The sequence below is a fragment of the Cheilinus undulatus genome, linkage group 15 (assembly GCF_018320785.1).
Source record: "Cheilinus undulatus linkage group 15, ASM1832078v1, whole genome shotgun sequence".
Lineage (NCBI taxonomy): Eukaryota > Metazoa > Chordata > Actinopteri > Labriformes > Labridae > Cheilinus > Cheilinus undulatus.
This window is the reverse complement of record NC_054879.1, coordinates 10,611,199-10,628,169: the sequence shown is the minus strand read 5'-3', so window position 1 is coordinate 10,628,169 and position 16,971 is coordinate 10,611,199. Positions and strand designations below refer to the sequence as shown.

General features: G+C 38.3%; 1 protein-coding gene across 3 annotated transcripts in view; it reads right to left on the bottom strand.

Annotated features, from left to right (window-relative positions):
• The window catches only part of col18a1a (collagen type XVIII alpha 1 chain a), a 132,728-nt gene that overhangs the window by 10,163 nt on the left and 105,594 nt on the right, over positions 1-16,971 (bottom strand). For all 3 annotated transcript variants that reach the window (XM_041807253.1, XM_041807251.1, XM_041807252.1), the window contains 22 exons: positions 16,798-16,824; positions 16,405-16,602; positions 16,092-16,118; positions 15,865-15,927; positions 15,669-15,746; positions 15,528-15,578; positions 14,329-14,451; positions 14,139-14,201; positions 13,858-13,902; positions 13,091-13,222; positions 10,736-10,807; positions 8,290-8,316; positions 7,797-7,895; positions 6,003-6,038; positions 5,569-5,658; positions 5,396-5,428; positions 4,864-4,899; positions 2,692-2,751; positions 2,513-2,590; positions 2,385-2,420; positions 1,245-1,298; positions 892-963 (listed from right to left, as the gene is read on the bottom strand). In XM_041807253.1, coding sequence (XP_041663187.1) covers positions 892-963; positions 1,245-1,298; positions 2,385-2,420; positions 2,513-2,590; positions 2,692-2,751; positions 4,864-4,899; positions 5,396-5,428; positions 5,569-5,658; positions 6,003-6,038; positions 7,797-7,895; positions 8,290-8,316; positions 10,736-10,807; positions 13,091-13,222; positions 13,858-13,902; positions 14,139-14,201; positions 14,329-14,451; positions 15,528-15,578; positions 15,669-15,746; positions 15,865-15,927; positions 16,092-16,118; positions 16,405-16,602; positions 16,798-16,824 — 1,500 coding nt within the window. The remainder of the gene's footprint in view (positions 1-891; positions 964-1,244; positions 1,299-2,384; positions 2,421-2,512; positions 2,591-2,691; positions 2,752-4,863; positions 4,900-5,395; positions 5,429-5,568; positions 5,659-6,002; positions 6,039-7,796; positions 7,896-8,289; positions 8,317-10,735; positions 10,808-13,090; positions 13,223-13,857; positions 13,903-14,138; positions 14,202-14,328; positions 14,452-15,527; positions 15,579-15,668; positions 15,747-15,864; positions 15,928-16,091; positions 16,119-16,404; positions 16,603-16,797; positions 16,825-16,971) is intronic.

The following is a 16,971-nucleotide window of genomic DNA, read 5'->3' as shown; positions in this document are numbered from 1 at the left end:
CAGCAGACTGGAGCAAATCCTAAAATAAGCACCTCTTAGTAACAAATAGGATATAGAATCTGGAATATGTCATGAATCTGGAATCTAATTATGACCCCCAGAATCTGGATTGAATCCAATCCAATTGAGATATTGAAAGATTTCACATCTCTAATAAACAGTATTGTGACACCTAATGCTAGCATGATGTAAGCATCACACGTTTTTGTTATTTAGTGTACACTGACAAGTCTGTGATATGTACAGCTCTAATGAGGATAAAGGATGCTCACTATAGTGGAATAAATCATCCATATATACACGTTATTTTCCTCAATATAAACCACAGTGGCACTTAAAACAGGCCAATCTTTTAAAAGTAAAAGGAATAGTTTCTCTGACGAGACTAAAATTAAGAACAGAGCAGCTGACATTTGACAGATTAAAAAAGGGGCTGTGTTTTTAAGACTGGGACTTGTATTTGTGGAACTGTAGTGGAGTCTTTGCAAAGCTAATGTGCTACAACATATATCAAAAAGCTCCCTGGTGTTGAACTGCTGTTAGAAAGTGGCATCAATAAGGATTTCTTGGCTAATTGAGGCACATTAAAACAAAATAAGCTAAAAGCAATCTAATATAGAAAGCCAGCCAAGTGTCACTCTTCCTTTTCACTGAGTAAATCCAAGCTCAAACATCACCTGTGGCGGGCTAGCCTAAAACACCTCTGTTTTGACAGAATACAGGTCACAGACGGGTCACATTTAAATCTTATTGTGACATTGGAGGCTGCTCATGACACACTGGCTCGGGGGTTTGAAAGTAAGAAAGATTATGTCAAGCTGTCTGTTTCAAATTCCACCAGTGTCACATCAGCTTATCATCAAAGGCATTGGTTATAATATGAACACTTACTGGATAGCCAAAGCCAGATCCACCGCCTGGCTCTCCTTTCTCACCCTTGTATCCATTTACACCAGGGCGGCCCTGAAGGGAGACAGTCATTGATTAATATTCACTGAGAGAAACAGAAACAGTGGGGTTGAGATGAATAAAACAGATCCATGGCAGTCAAAATATAGAAAAAGTAGCATTACATGTTTATTATATTCAGCACTAAAATATTTATCCAATAAGCCAACAATGAATGTTCTTTTTCTAAGTGCTGGCAAGCAGGATGTCTCTGGAGCCAGAGGGAAGTAACTCAAACACCATGAACATTTATTTTAAAGTGCACCAACGTTACACATTGAATAAAGAAGACTTACAGGTCGTCCAGGCATTCCAATTTCACCCTTAAGTCCGGGAGGTCCATAAGGACCCTAAGGAGAGATGGATAAAGATTTTTAGAGATGACTGAAGACTGAGGCGGATCCAAGTAAATGAAAGGCATGCAAGATTTTTCAGTGCTCCAGGCCAGGGCTGAAATTGCTGATTTAATACAATGTTTGTAAATGGTATAGAAAAAGGAGATTTTTTTTGGTTTTAAATCATTTTTGGCACATCTCTTAAAAAGAACTCTGCATCATCAGACAAGTTCATCTTGTTGCACAGATATTTGTATCTGTCATATGTATACTGAACAAAAAAACTCACTAGATATTCTAGATATCTGCATTTTGAGTAATTTTGAGCTTATAAACTCACCAGGAGGCTGCTATGTTTTAGTCCGCACTGGTAGTATGTGACGTCTTTTAGCCACAGCCCTCCTCACCGTTGCTATGCAGTAACCGGTTTTTAAAACTGGCAGTATGTTTTGTTGCTTGCAGGCGTTGGTGCCATAAGAGCTTTCATACTAGGGTTAATATCGTGCTTCCCTAATTTTAAGTCGTGGTCTTCATCTAGTTCATCAAAAAACAGATTTTAAACATTCTAATGAACACATAGCAATGTGGACCTGCATATTTGCTATAGTAAGGTAAATATGGCTCTGTATTTATCATTTTCCTGTCTAGTTTGACTGATAACCACTTGTGGTGCAAGGAAAATATAGAAGAGACCACAAATCTTAAAATTCTCTGAGCGTGAGACATGCAGCGTCTCTGAGATGCAGCCCTAACACTGGCTACCAGTCTGAAAGAGTGGTTACTGCATAGCAACGGTGACTGCTTTCTGAAGTATTCCAGTTAATGCTGATGATTAAGGTTTTCTCAGAAAACACTCCTTTGCTTTTCTTGTCTAACATATATTACATGTCTTTTGTACTGTCTTATACCTTGTAAACTTTATTTTTGGTTTGAAAAATCTCTTATTTTGAAAAAAACTTACAGTTTATCACTAGTTTGGATTCAAATATCATTCAAATGATTGCCAATAACACCGAACTAGTAATTTTACTTTAAATGCACAACCCTAATATAAATGTAAAATTAGTGTAGCTATCATGATAGAGATGCCTGAATACTTACAGGAGGCCCAGCAGGTCCGTGTGATCCTCTGTCTCCCTGTGTGCATAGTAGAGATAGATTTCAATAAACTGCAAAAAAACCACAATCACCAGAGCGGCAGAGATGGACCGAGACATAATGGGACTCACCTTCAGACCTGTCAGCCCCTCCAGAGATAGAAGGTTTCCGTCTGGCCCGATTACCAAGCCTGGCTCACCTTTCTCACCCTGAACACATAGCAGCAGCAAAGACACAACAAAGACTTAATAATGGGGGCGTCTTCTCGATGATGAGCAGCTTAATTAACAGGGAAAAACCAAGTGTTTACCTTCATGGCATGACCTGGAAGGCCAGGCTCTCCTCTGTCACCTTTTGGTCCCATAGGACCCTGCAGAACAGAGATGGAAAAATGAAAAAACAACATTATTTACATGCATAAGGTCAGAGCTACAGTCCTTTGGCAGCAGGGAGGACTTTGTTCCACTCAATCAATTGAAGCCCACACAATCAGCCATTCCATTAAACTGTCTATACAGTACAGCTTCCAAACTGCTGAGTAGACCGCTGTTTAAATATCGAGTGTAGAAATTAGCGAATGAGATGTTTGGACTTCACTGAGTCTCTGCTCTGGCAGTATGGTGGAACAGTAGAAGTGAAAACACCGGATGCTTGCTAAGGTTTATGGAGGCCAGACTTCGCTGTTAAATTATCCGGATGAATTGGCTCTTCTTCTGTGAAGCAGTTTGCTCCTGTTTCATTGCTCATAGATGTGCAGTGATCTTTACATGTTCTGTGCTGTGTTATAAAAAAAAAAAATATTGAGACCTGAAATTCATTTGGGTAATATACAGATAAAGGATGCAGCTCCTTATTAAATGTGAACAAAACAACCATCACCACTTGCCTATATAAAATTTTAAAAAACTTAACTGTCTGGATGTCACCCTGTGGTTTTTAACTAATGTTCTGATCCCACTTAGCTGAACTCATCCTGTAGTTTTGGAGCTTAGTGTCAAACTGTGGATGAGGGATAAAGCAGAAGTGGAGCTCATACTGAGTTTTATAAAAAGCTAGACTCGGTCTTGCTGGTAGGGGGAGGGGTCATTATTTCACTAAGCTCAGCCTTTCGGCTAAACTCAGTAACAAAAAAACTGAAAACCAAAACATGATCAAAAACTGAACAGCCAATCCATTTGTTACTCTAAATCTACACCAGACTAAAACAGGCCTTTTGAGCAGTTGTTACTTTATTTCTGACTGAGGTAATAAGTAAAGCAAGATGTAAGGTAATGTGCCATTGTTTTCCACACCTAGATCCTATTTAAGGGGCCACCTATGTATAGTTTATTTATGGCCACCAAAGTTTATTTATAGATTTTTTTTTTATCCATCAATTAGAGCTTGGCAATTACTGAAAAACCATGTGTATGCGATGAACTTTTAATATATATTTATGCATATAAAAAGTGAGCTACGTCTTATTTACCAGTGCATCTATGTATATGCCAGCATTACTTGCTGAGACAGGCCTCGTCACTATAGCTGCCATTGCCACACACTGCACTGGACTCACCCTATCTATTGTGTATCGCATTGTGTATTAGTTATTAAGGAGAATGGTAGTAAAATACAAAATCTTTAGTTTTTATTTTTAAAGTTCTGCTTTCAAAAGCTTCTTCCATTTCTGAAAATAACGATACCTTTACAAATTGTAATAGTGGCACTACTGTAAACTTAAAGGCCTTTCTGCAGGCATTTTTGTAAACCTTTCAAATTCTACTTAATACAAAGATAACTGCAGCTTTTTAGGCAATTATGTAACAGCACAGCCTGACATGCAATAGTGATTAGATTAATTATGCCGCTCTACTTTTTAATTGCTTTTCCCCCTTGTTAGGTCTTAACCCTGCATCTTAAGAAAACAGCATAAACTGTTCAGTAAGTAATTCTTGTAGAGCGCTGGTTTGGACATCACTCCTCTTGTTAAAGATAACATGGGAAAGGTGGAGGAGGGCAGTGAGCTGTTAAATCTGCCTAACAACTATCACTGCAGGCTAAGAGCTCCACTAGCATACTGTAGCTAGCAGATGTGCTAGCTACAGTTGCATGGAAACAGCACATTGTGGACTTTGCAGAGCTAAATGAAAATCCTCACACAGGAGGAAAGTTGAAAACATTTTCCTCACACTTATTTGGAAGATCAGATGGACTAGTAATGATAACTGGACATTTGAAAAAAATAACCCCTACTTAAAACATAACTGAAAATGAACTGTACTGTACCACCCTTGATAACGTCTATCCCATTATTCTAATTTTGTTGTAAAAAGTAAAAAATGACCATTATAAAAAATACAGGTTAAAGAAAAACAAACAACTTTTTCACATGTGGGAGACTAAAAAAAAAAGTCAGTCTTATCATGCAAATTTTAAACAGACTCATCCATCATGTCTGTGGATTCACACTTTGACAGCAGAGGAAAGAAACCAGGAGACTTACAGGGAACCCAGCCTGACCAGGTAAACCAGGTCCTCCCTGCAGAAGGAAAAAAATATATTCTAAGCTATAATTTCACAAGAATGGTGTTCAGTGAGCAGTTTTTTTTAACTTCACAAATAACAAATGAGTCATAATTTCAGATATCAATCAGTGCGGATGAACAATATGTAGCTGCCTTTATCTACATGCAACCATTAAAGTTCACTTTTGTTAATTTGAGGCTAAAGTTCACACCATAATGATGAATTATTATCTATTTGAAAAAATTACATGCTGTCATCACCGATGTGTCCCCTGAATGGTGAGTCAATAATTTCCCAAAGATAGAAAATGACGTTAATTGTATATTTCACTGTGGATCAAAGAAGCTGGACATGTCTCAGTTGACAGACATTTCAACACTTATAATTACAAGGTCATGCATGTTTCACAAGGCATCTCAACAAATATGAGAGGGTCAGGGCTCAGAGATTATCTAAATGCCCTTAGATCTAGGTTTTAAATGAGGCTGTGATAATGAAAAAATACAAACCTGAGGTCCAGCACTGCCAACGCTGCCATCAGGCTGAGGAGACGGAAAGAAAATTAAGTTAAGATTTCTACTGACACTGATTCAACTGCTGTCTTTTTAATATTATAAATTCAAATAATGCGGCTTCTTTTCAAAAGCAGTAGTGTATAATGAGCATGCATTTTATTACTCACACTGCCAGCAATCTGATAAATGACTTTTCCTGGAGGTCCAGGTGGGCCAGGTGGACCTGGAAGTCCAGTTCCATCCCGACCTGCATCACCCTAAAAAAAGAAAAAACACACAATAGGGAGCAAAAGGATCAGTAACAACACCTGAAAAAGACAGAAATGCTTGAAATTAATTTAAAAAAAATGCTTGATATTAAAAAAGAAAACCTCAGGTCTTTCATGCCACTGTAAGTCCTTAAAGTATGAGAATAGTGTCATAAAGGGTGATGGTCTTTTTTTTACCCCTTTAAAAGTGGTTACAGATCCCAAGTTTTGAAATAATGATAAAGAATTATGCAGGATGAAATAGTGTGTTGCAATTCAACATCATATCAACATGGCACAAACAACATCAGAGTAAAAAGGAATCAGGTACAGAAGGTTAAATGAATATTCACCCTCTCTCCTTTGTCCCCTCTTTCACCCTTTGGTCCCTGTGAACAGGATGAAAGAAAAAATGAGATGAAAGACAAATCCAGAGCTCTTTTACCTTTTGTAAAACACCTGCTCCATATGCAGCAAACACACAAGGAACAACCTGCTTTCAATGACAATTTTGGGGACAAACACACTGCAACTATTTCATCTTAAATTATAAAATTAAAAAAGGATGACTCCTTTTTTGGCAACTAAATTTCTCTATTGGATGGAAATTGGCTGAATTTTGAGGTAAAAAGCTGCAGACTGTTGCCAGCAAAGATCTTAGACACTGAAATGAAAGATAAAAACCTCACCAATAAACACTAAGAACTGACTATTTATCATTTAAACTGGGATCAATAAATCCCAGTTTGCCCAGCTGTCATCACATAACCAAAAATAAACTCCTTTGCATATCACATAAAGGCCATGACATGAGAATGTAGACCCTGAAGGACATGGCCTGTGAGTGACACTGCATCATCCAATATCAAGAGTGAACATTTATTCATGTATCTGGTATCAGGGCTGGGTGCATGAGTGTATGTTCAGAATGAAACGAAAGCAGGTGGAAAGGCACACAAAGCGACACAGAGCATGTTATTTTCTGATTGTTTAACGGCGGTTACACTGTAAATAACTCAGAAACATTTCTTAAACTTGACACAAAGATGCATGCTGTTTGTTAGAAATGGCTTTGTGAGTGTCTCCTGCTCCGCCTTCCATCAAAGCATCAACTCCAGTGTCCTGTTTAAGTCACCGGTCAGCAAACACAAGTATTAAGTCCCTTTATCATTTCATTGAAATGAACACTTCAGCGCAGACGGAGAGAGAGCAGAGAGAAAAGACGATTTAGTCCTGACCAGCAAACTTTTTTTTTTACCTCACCTCAGTAAATAAATGCAGCATGAGGTCTGATATGTGCTATTAATTATAATGTGTGGGCTGGAATAGGTGATCCTGTTTATAGTTAACGTTACGAATGAATAAATACAACAAAACAAATAATTATTATCAACAAATAATGATATGAGGATATTATCTAGGCTATATGATGTTAAATAGTTAATGTGCCATGATCAGGGGAATTTTATGATTAAAGGCAGGTGCACGCTGATCGTCACAACACAATGAGGAATTATTAATATAGCTTCATAAAGCATATGTTTCTTTTTAAGATCATTTAGACTACCAGTAGGGTGCTACTGCCACAGATTAAACTCATTTTTTCTCACTCTCTTTTTTTCTAAACACCCAAAAGACCAATCGATTGGTTGGTGTGTGGGTGTAATTTTGGTTGACCAAGTTTTTCTTTGGTTGACCAAAAATATAATTAGTTTAAATGATTGTTGGTTTATTATCATGCTTTCATTTTGTCCTGTAGAACCTCCCGAGCACTGCTGTCCTAACAGAATTACCCTAATTTTCTTTTTAAGATTTATTTTTGGGCCTTTTCTTGCCTTTATTAGATAGAGGACAGTGGATAGACTCGGAAACAGGGAAGAGAGTGGGGAGAGACATGCAGTAAAGGGCCACAGGCTGGATTCGAACCTGGGCCGCCCGCGTACATGGTGCGCGCCTTTAACCACTCGACCATCTGCGCACCAAAATTACCCTTATTTTCTCCTGTATTACTAACAAATCCATATTGCTGCTAACCAGATCTATTGTGAAGCATCAGACATCTCATGCTAAACCATAAAATATTCCTAGTTGTCTGGATGCTAAAGACACAAATGTTTTTTTTTTTTTTGTTTGTTTTTTGTTTTTACCTGAGGTCCGGGAAAGCCATCCAGCCCGGCTTGTCCATCTCGTCCAACAGGACCCTCTTCACCTTTCTGACCCGCAATACCAGGGAACCCAGGTTTACCCTACAGGGGTACAATAGATATTACATTTAATACACAAACTTCAGCCAAAGGTGTTTTTACCTTTTTTTAAGTAATCCTAACAAGCAAACTAAAAAGTGGAGGCCCACTGACATTTGTTTACTAACATGCTACCTTTGAAATAAAGCAGCACGTAACAGTTTAAATTAAATCCATGTGGCTGTGAGTTTGTTATAATGCCTCTTGCACGGTTGTATCTTCTTCTTACTAAAAATAAAGATAATGTATTTCCTCTTATTTCATACCACTCATACTCAAAACAAGAGACTTTTTTGTCAAATAAAAAAGAAATTGAGATCTGTTAGAAGGGAACATGAATACCAGATTATAACTGATTACTAAAAACAGATTACTGAAGTTTGGTTCAGTTACTCACAGGAAGTCCAGGCAGGCCAGGAGGACCCTGAAAGTAAAGACATTTATCCATGTTGTAATTTTATTTATCTGTTTCACAAACTGCATGAAAAAACTAGGTCCAGTTTAATATTCAGATCAACCAGTTTAAACAGTAGCTGCGTTTACAATTGGGTGAAACCCTCAAACTGATTAGAAATGCGGCATGTAAACACCTAAATCAACCTGATCAAGCCCCATCAGATTAAAAATCTAATCGTTGCAGAGGGGTGGTCTACACCTTTTCACGACCCGATCAGAGGGAAAATTCTTCCATGTAAACAACTTCACCCGATTGATCTGACACGTTCTTTCTGTGCATGCTCTTTGTCTTGATGTAACTGCATCATGACGTATTGTCAGGAGCTGTTCTCGCTAGCAGAAATGGGTCACTAGCATAGATATATATAACACTAGATACGCCAGCGCGCTGTAGCAGCCCGCTACGCGACATGCCTACGTGGCGGCCATCTTGGCGGGGGCGACGTTCTTATTAAAGGCAATGCATGTACATTGAAAATAAATCATAACTTGCTGATTTCTCAACTGATTTTTGTGCGGTTTGCTTTATTGTAAACGTCAAAACATGTTCTATTAATACAGAGCATTTGATTTAAAAAAACGAAATGGAAAAGGGCTTTCTACCAATGTAGCCTACAATTTTAGTTATTTTACTCTTTAAGTCCAGAGGTCTGGGAATCTTTTATGTTCAGCCATTATATATCTATAAATGTATATACATAGATATATAGTTGTAGGTATAAAAACATAAATATATATATACTGAAAATATGTTTTTACATAGAAAGATTTAATTGTAAAGGTAATCAAATAATCATTTTTATTAATTTATTTTTCTCTCTCCCTCTCCTTATCTCTCTCGCACTCTTTCTCTCTCTCTCTATATATATATATATAAATATATATATATGTTTATAGAAACAAACACACTCTGTGGAGATAAAAGAGAATAATTTGCATAGAGTTTATTGCCATTTGTACAAGTTAGAAACAGGTACATTGAAATTGTTTTGTGTGTCACTGAGTAAATAGTAACACTTCACTTCACCTTGGACTTAAATAACGTATATAACTATACATATAACTATAATGTATATAAGTTATATAACTACTACCAGTAGTAGTGGTAGTACCAACTACTACTGCTGATACTGGCACTGCTACTACAACTGGTAATACTATTACAAATGCTGATACTACTTCTACGACTCTAACGGCTATTTATACTACTACTGCTGATGTACTTCTAGTACTACTACTACTGCTTGTACAACTATACTACAGCTATAATCAACTGGTATTTGGCTGTCAAGCTGCTAGCTCGCGTTAGTGTTTTGCTAGTAGCCAGGTAGTTACTGAAGCTCTCAACAAGATTTAATAATGAAAAAGAGCCTAAAACAATTTTTACCTATGAAAGGTTATTTCCAGTTTCCTTGTTTCAACCGTACGGTGTAGTGTGCAACCGTATGCAGCACAATGTGCAGGCATCCTTGTTGTTTTAGTTTTTGTGCCATCTACAACCACAGAATGCCCTGACACTTTGCCCCCACTAGCTTAGCCTCGCCGTAGGCACGCAGATCCAAGGGGCGTGTTGAATCTACTCTTCTATATATCTATGGTCACTAGACTCAAACGCTGGTAGTGGAGAAGCCAAGACTCAGGGGATGTCGGCCTCAATGGGGGATGGAGAAATAATGGAGCAGCGGGACTATATACCACTGGAAACCACCAGCAACCATAAATCATGTGACGAACAGGTCACATGATTTATGGTTGCTAGTGGTGACCGTTGACGCGGTGGCCGCTATTCCAATTAAAAACGGGCACATATAAACACCCAATCGGATAGACACACAATGTAAATGCTTGACCCAAAACATTTAATCAGGTTGATTTCAATCAGATTGGAATAAAAGTGTCCATGTACATGTGAGTAATGTGACTAGACAACATCTTGTTGGTTTGTTGTATATTCTGCTACATTAAAAAAAATAACAATATGTGTTAAGTTTGAAATTTTGCTTAATTGCTTTCTCAAAAGCAAGCTGCAATGATGTTACATCACTAAAAAATGTAATTACAATTAAAATTTCATGGTTTACTTGTTGATTTGGTGTACATAAACATTTTTAACAAACAACCTTTCCTAACAGGATTTTAGAGTCTGAGAATTTTTTGTTGCATTTTCTTTTGTCCAACAAATAAAGATGTTACACCATTGTAATTTTAAGTTGCTAATATAATCATCTGTCTTGATTTAACATTAGTTGTGAAATGAAGCTATGAAAAATTAAGCTGATTGATGAGATCAGTAAAACTGTCAAAGATTTCAAGCTTTCTAATGTGAGGAATATTAAATGCTGTGCATCTTCACATGACCTCTGTATTTTTCAAATTTTACTACTGACCTGTCTTCCTTCAGGTCCTCTGACACCAGGAAGTCCATTGCTGAAAACTCCACCAGAGCCCTCCATATCATCCTTCAAACCCAATCAGACATTTTTATGGTTAACAAACAAACATTTAGTTTTCATACCAGCTGCATTTATTTTAAGCTTGAAGCTTCCATGTTTACCATTCTGATATTAACCAAATTAATGAAGCAGCTAAGAGTTCCTTCTCTTTAATAATGAAGACTAAGCTAAAAATACCACAACAATACATCCTTGAAATCATCAAGACCGCTGACACACAAAATTTGAATCATATTGTGCTTGGACCTTTTTGTTTTCAGCACACAATGAAAAGATATTATGCCATCTTGCATTTGTATGCTCTAGCTGACTTGCGTGCATCGTTGCCAGAGTTTTGTGCTCTGATTGTTTTTATGTTACAACAGGTCCCACTGACCTGTATGGGGTTTTTTTTTTGCACTGTTGAAAGGCCATTCATGTGCACATCACTTATGTTAAGAGGAATTCAAAAACAGCAACAAGAAGAAGGTACAGCTGACTGCTCGCTCAGTGCCACAAAAAACTTTATTAAGTCTTACGTCAACCAGAGTTGTTCTTCAGGGGTTATGTACTCACAAATGAGGGCCACACCCATATAAACATAAAGATTCTTATGCAAATAGGCTTATAACTGGCAAATGGACTGCAAAAAAATACTGCCTTAAAATTATTTTACCCTGTTTGTACAGAAAAAAATGTTGTAAACATTTAAATATTTTGTTCAGTTTAGATTATGACTAGATCTATGCTAAACAGTGTAATTCAATTACATTTTTGTGGCACTGAGTGAGCATGCTTGCATATTTTCTTTCTTGTGCTGGTGACCAAATCAAATTTCCTTTTGTATTGATAAAATGTTTCTAACCTAGTGGCGGGCAGGAAACCGGATACCGTCACCAGTAAAATTTCGGCCGTGGTATGGACTTTTGCAACACCATCATCATACATGTTTGTTACACAGTTGGTGTAACAAAGTAAAAAGTGACAGCAGCTCAGTCTGATTCCAGTCATCAGCATGCCTCGCTCTGACACTAAGGAGCAGCCAGATAACGTGCCAAACATCACCGTTTGTGTCCGTATGATTAATGTGAAGCAAAGTAATAAGGTTAAAGATATGTTCTCCCTGCTGAAGTTTGATGTCTGTGATAACAGTAATGTGAAGCGAATCTTCGTTTTGCACAGTTGGCTTGTCCTAGGCTTTATTCTGAGTTGGACTCCTTAAAGGTGTGTTTAAGTCGATGATTTGCTTGGCTTAAGTCCATGATGTTTCAAATAAGTGGGTTGTGGTGATACATGAGGTTGGAGAAGCAGCTGTAGAGTACAGTAGTGTAAACTCCCTGCTACCACTGCTAAGCTGAGCTAAATCAATGATAAACATAGTACTGCCAACAAAAATCCTTCACAACTAAAGTCTGTAGCTGTGGTTTTCCCTGGGTGCTTTACTGAGAAGGGCCACATTGAGAAATGCCATGTTTTCACAAGCAAACAAGGAGTGAAACATTAAACTACAGAGGTTCAGTTTAAAAAGAGTAAACAGAGAGATTCATAAAAAGATTTTCTCTGTAATCTTATTCTCATACATGACTTTAATATGCTATCACAGGTTTGTTTTAAGGGGGAGAAGGGGGTTGTAACCCCTGAATACGCATGTTTTTTTAAAATTTTGTAGTACCCCAATATAATACTGAAAAGGACAAACAAATACTGTGATATGACATTTAGGCCAAATGGTCGTCATTTAAATGGAGAGTATCAGGGGATGAATGTGTTGTAATAAGTTTTAACTTTAACACCAATGTGTGAAAACCTCTTCTGTCATCAGACTGTATTTTGTAGTTTAATCATCATCTTCTGGTATTTTCTGATTGCACAGCGGTGCAATAGTTTGCACCTCACAGCAGCAAGGTTCCTGGTTTAAAGCTCCTCTTGGATGGAAGCCTCTTTTTGATTGCATGTTCTCCACATGCATGCATGGTGGTACTTCAGCTTGCTCCAACAGTCCAAACACATGCTTTCATTTGTGACGGGACACTGTCCATAAGTGTGACTGCTAGTTAGTTTCTACATGTCAGCCCTGTGATTGACTGGGGCCTATTTCAGGGTGAATACTGCCTTTCAACCAATGACAGCTGAGATTGGCTCCAGCCTCCTGTGACCCTAAACTGGATAACTGGTATAGATAATGGATGGATTTCTATTTGTCATTAGCCGTGTCCTTGTAAACTGTTCGACAGAGCCAGATTACAAAAAGAACCACAGAAACTACAATGTATTCTCACATAAACAAATAAATGTTACATAAGAACTCACAAATCCAGCTCTATAACTTGGTCCAGGTGGTCCTGGAGGCCCAGGTGGCCCCACTGGTCCAATGGGTCCAGGTAAACCAGCCAGTCCAGGCTCTCCTGGGGTTCCTGGTAAGCCAGGGTCTCCTCGATCTCCCTGCAGGAAGAAGTTATCTCATTAGTGGTGGGTATAATAGATACAAACTGAAAGCAAACACGTTTTATCTTTACTAAGTAATTGAGGTAAGGTGGTGTAAATCTGGTAGTGGAGGAAACTGCTATCAATGATGTCATGCAGAATTTAGTTATCAGTGCTAAAAGTTTGGTTTTTAAGTATTTTGAAGTCCATGCTCGTTGTTCTGGAAACAGATTCAGGCATCATCGAACGTTAAACCAAGACACAGCCAGCACTCAGAGTGAACTTTAAATCAAGCCTGTAGCAGAAAATATTTGACAAACATTATCATATTATTAGACAGAAATCCCGTTTGATGGCTGATGTGCTGCAGCCAAGTTACCTGAAGATGGGAGGACTTAGAAAGGTAGGAGGAGGATAAAGAGTGAGGCAGCAGATGGGACAGAAAAGAAAAGAAGGAGCTTGTCTGGAGAAGTAAAATAAATGGGAGAAGCTTTAGAAATACTTTGGTAATAGCTGATATGGCACTTATCAAATGGGCACAATTATACTGTTGTAGTGTTTTTGAAGAGTTGATCCCAAAGTTAAGATGATCTTTTTTAAGGTAAAATTTGTAGAGACTGAAAAAATATTCATGGTCATAATAAAATCCACACCTTTGCTCCAACTACTCCAGGTAGACCGAGCTCGCCTGAATCACCCTAAAGTGGAAGAAAGAATAAAACAAGACTGTTAATACCAACACCTGTGTAGGTTATACAGAAAATTGGAATTCCACTGAGATTTTGTTCAAGTGTTCGGACATGGCCTTATTCATCCAGTTGACATTAAGATGTTTTTGTGTTTTGCTGTATATTTCAGATTGAACTTTGAGTTCTTGGGAAAACAAAATGAGAAAACAAGATAAAACAAACAATACTTTTAACAACGTAATTACCTTTTCTCCCTTAGGACCAAGAAGTCCTGGGGTGCCATCAGTACCTGGCAAACCTGGCAAGCCCTACAGTCCAGAAGGTTTGGTTCAGTATAGTTTACAGTTGTTTTTGTTGAATGTACAGTCTTCATAATCAGGATTCAGACAGTTTAAATGTTCAAGTTTTTGTCTTGGTGTGCCAAGAGATTAGTACCTGTTGACCTGGTGCTCCGTCTCTCCCTGGAGGTCCAAATGCCCCAGAACTGGATGATGTACCTGCTGTAGAAGGACCAGGAGGGCCGGGAGGACCAGGGGGACCTGGTAGGCCAGGCAGTCCCTGCAAAAAAAAAAATTAAAAAAAAAAAAAAAAAAGATATTAATTTAATGTAATTGAATATAATTGCTAGTTTAAGATTTACACATGACTTATGGTGCCCTTAATCAGGGTTGTCTTTACTTTGTTCACAATGTAGACTGAATGAACACTGCTCTCCTTTATGGTAACATTATAAGATAATTTTTCTGAGAGCTGCGAGTTCACTGATGACGTTTTCAGGAAGGGAAAGTCCATGGACTCAAGACTTTGGTGGATGGAAAGTTAATATAACCTTGCAAAGCAGATGGATCCGCCCTTTTCCGTGTTTCTTATTGGCAAATCCATCTTGCAAAGCTCCCATCTGAACCATTTGGGCCCGGTTAGAAAGTGACAGGACCAATCAGCGTTGAGGGGCAGTACTTTCGGGTGCAGCAGACTTGTGATGTATGCAAACAGTGAGAGGAGGCCGGCGCAATTATTGCAGAAGAGGATTGTTGTTAAAGCGTAAGTTGATGACAGTTCTTTGTTAAAAGAAGAACAAAGAACAGCACTGAGTTGTTTTCTTTTCAAAAACGACAAAAGTCATGTACTGACATGTCTATAGTAGCCATGGTTCGCGTTATGCAGCTCTCTTTGGAGTTTACTCCTTGATATGGAGTGCTGCACCTCAGTTTGGGGCTACGACGTCACATGTTTTGTTGCTCTGATTAGCCCATAAAGATGTGACAGACAGAACGTTCATCCAATCACCCTCCAAGATTTTTTTCAAAGGCCCTTTCCCAAACGCTGTCTGTGGTAGGTTAACCAGATGGATGTGTAAAAAAAATCCATCTGGCGTGTCAGGTTTAATATATTCTAATCTAGACTGTCAAATCTGTTAGTGTGTTAGTATCTTGTTCCTCCATGTGGCTTTTAAATACAAAGAAATAATACAATGAAGGTATTTCCAAGTAGAAAGCCAAAAGAGACAAAAGGCATCTTCTGGCATCCATGCAGTGTTCCCATACAGTTCCCACAGGAACACCAGGCTGTACTCTTACAAATATTTTCACTATGTTAGACAAGTCTTCAGTATATCAATTGTCAGCTGTTCTCACCCGGATAGATTCCAGATCAGGAAATCCTGAGCCCTCCATGTCCACAAAGGTCTGAAACACATGAAACAAAAACATCTGAATTCAGAACAAGATTTACAAAAGATGGTCCCTGATCAGTACTGAGGTACGAGATTTACTCACAGATCTGTATCCAGGTCCTGGAGGTCCTGGAGGTCCTGGTGGTCCCCTGGGGCCAGGGTGACCCTCTCCACGATCTCCCTGGGTGCACCAGAGTCATTTAGAAGGGATTCCCAAAGACAGTTCATTTTAAAAGATTATTTTGTACCACCAATATAAAATGCTTATTTTTTTCTGTTGATGTTAGTGAGTTTCCCACCTTATCTCCTTTGGGTCCAGGATCGCCTGGAGTTCCTGGGAAGCCTGGAGGCCCTTCAGGACCCTGCGTAGAAGTCACAAAATTACATGATCAAATACCTTGGTATTAAAAGCAAGGAGAATCTACTCTAAGTGTCATGGAGTTGATTCTTTAAAATTCCTTCTTTAAATAACTCTGATTCTTGGTACAAGATTTTTAATAATTAGGAGATACAATAAACAACTTACAGTCTTTCCATCCTCACCAGGATCACCCTGTGAAATTTAAACAAAAAATTAATGAAAACACTCTGTCTTGTTGAACTGACTGATAATAAACTGACAGGGCATTCATTCTTACATACTAGTAAAATTTTATTTCATTTTAAACATTTTGAAAAGGTGAGATCTAACTGTTTTTTAACACTTTGAGCCCAACAGCTGATAACATATAGATACAGTATGCAATAAACATGACAAACATATGATCATGATTCAAAAACCACAGCACTTCAGTTATGTTGTGTTTCCATGTAAAGAATTTAAACCGTAGTCTACTCACTGGCTCTCCATCAGCTCCTGGTGGTCCCTGGGGACCCGGGAGTCCAGGTGGTCCTCTGGGTCCTGGGACTCTGGAAGAAACTGTGCCATCATTGCCAACTGAAAACTCTGTGGCAGGCCCTGGAGGGCCGGGAGGACCAGCTGGCCCAGGTGGGCCAGGCTCTCCCTTGGTACCTTGGTAACCGAAGCCTGCAGAGCCCTGCAGATGAAGAAGCATTGAGGTTAACTGAGGTAATAAAACTGAGACAACTCAATTCCCCAGACTTGATGTTGTAGCAGAGAGATTTTGACAGAGAGCTTATAAACAAAAGTATCACTGAGATGGTCAGGAGTAGAAAAACTAAAGGGTTACAGAGTAATCAGACATAAAATAAAGATTTAGTCTTCAGCTCACCTTTGCTCCTTTTTCTCCTGGTTCACCCTGAAAATAAGAACAAGAAACAAATACATTAGTGATAAAATTCTTATTAGATGTCTAATTTGTCTTTAGACATGATCATGTGTTAAACATCCACCTGTGTAGAGAACCAGAAAAAAAAATATTCCACCTTGGTGACAGAATTACAAT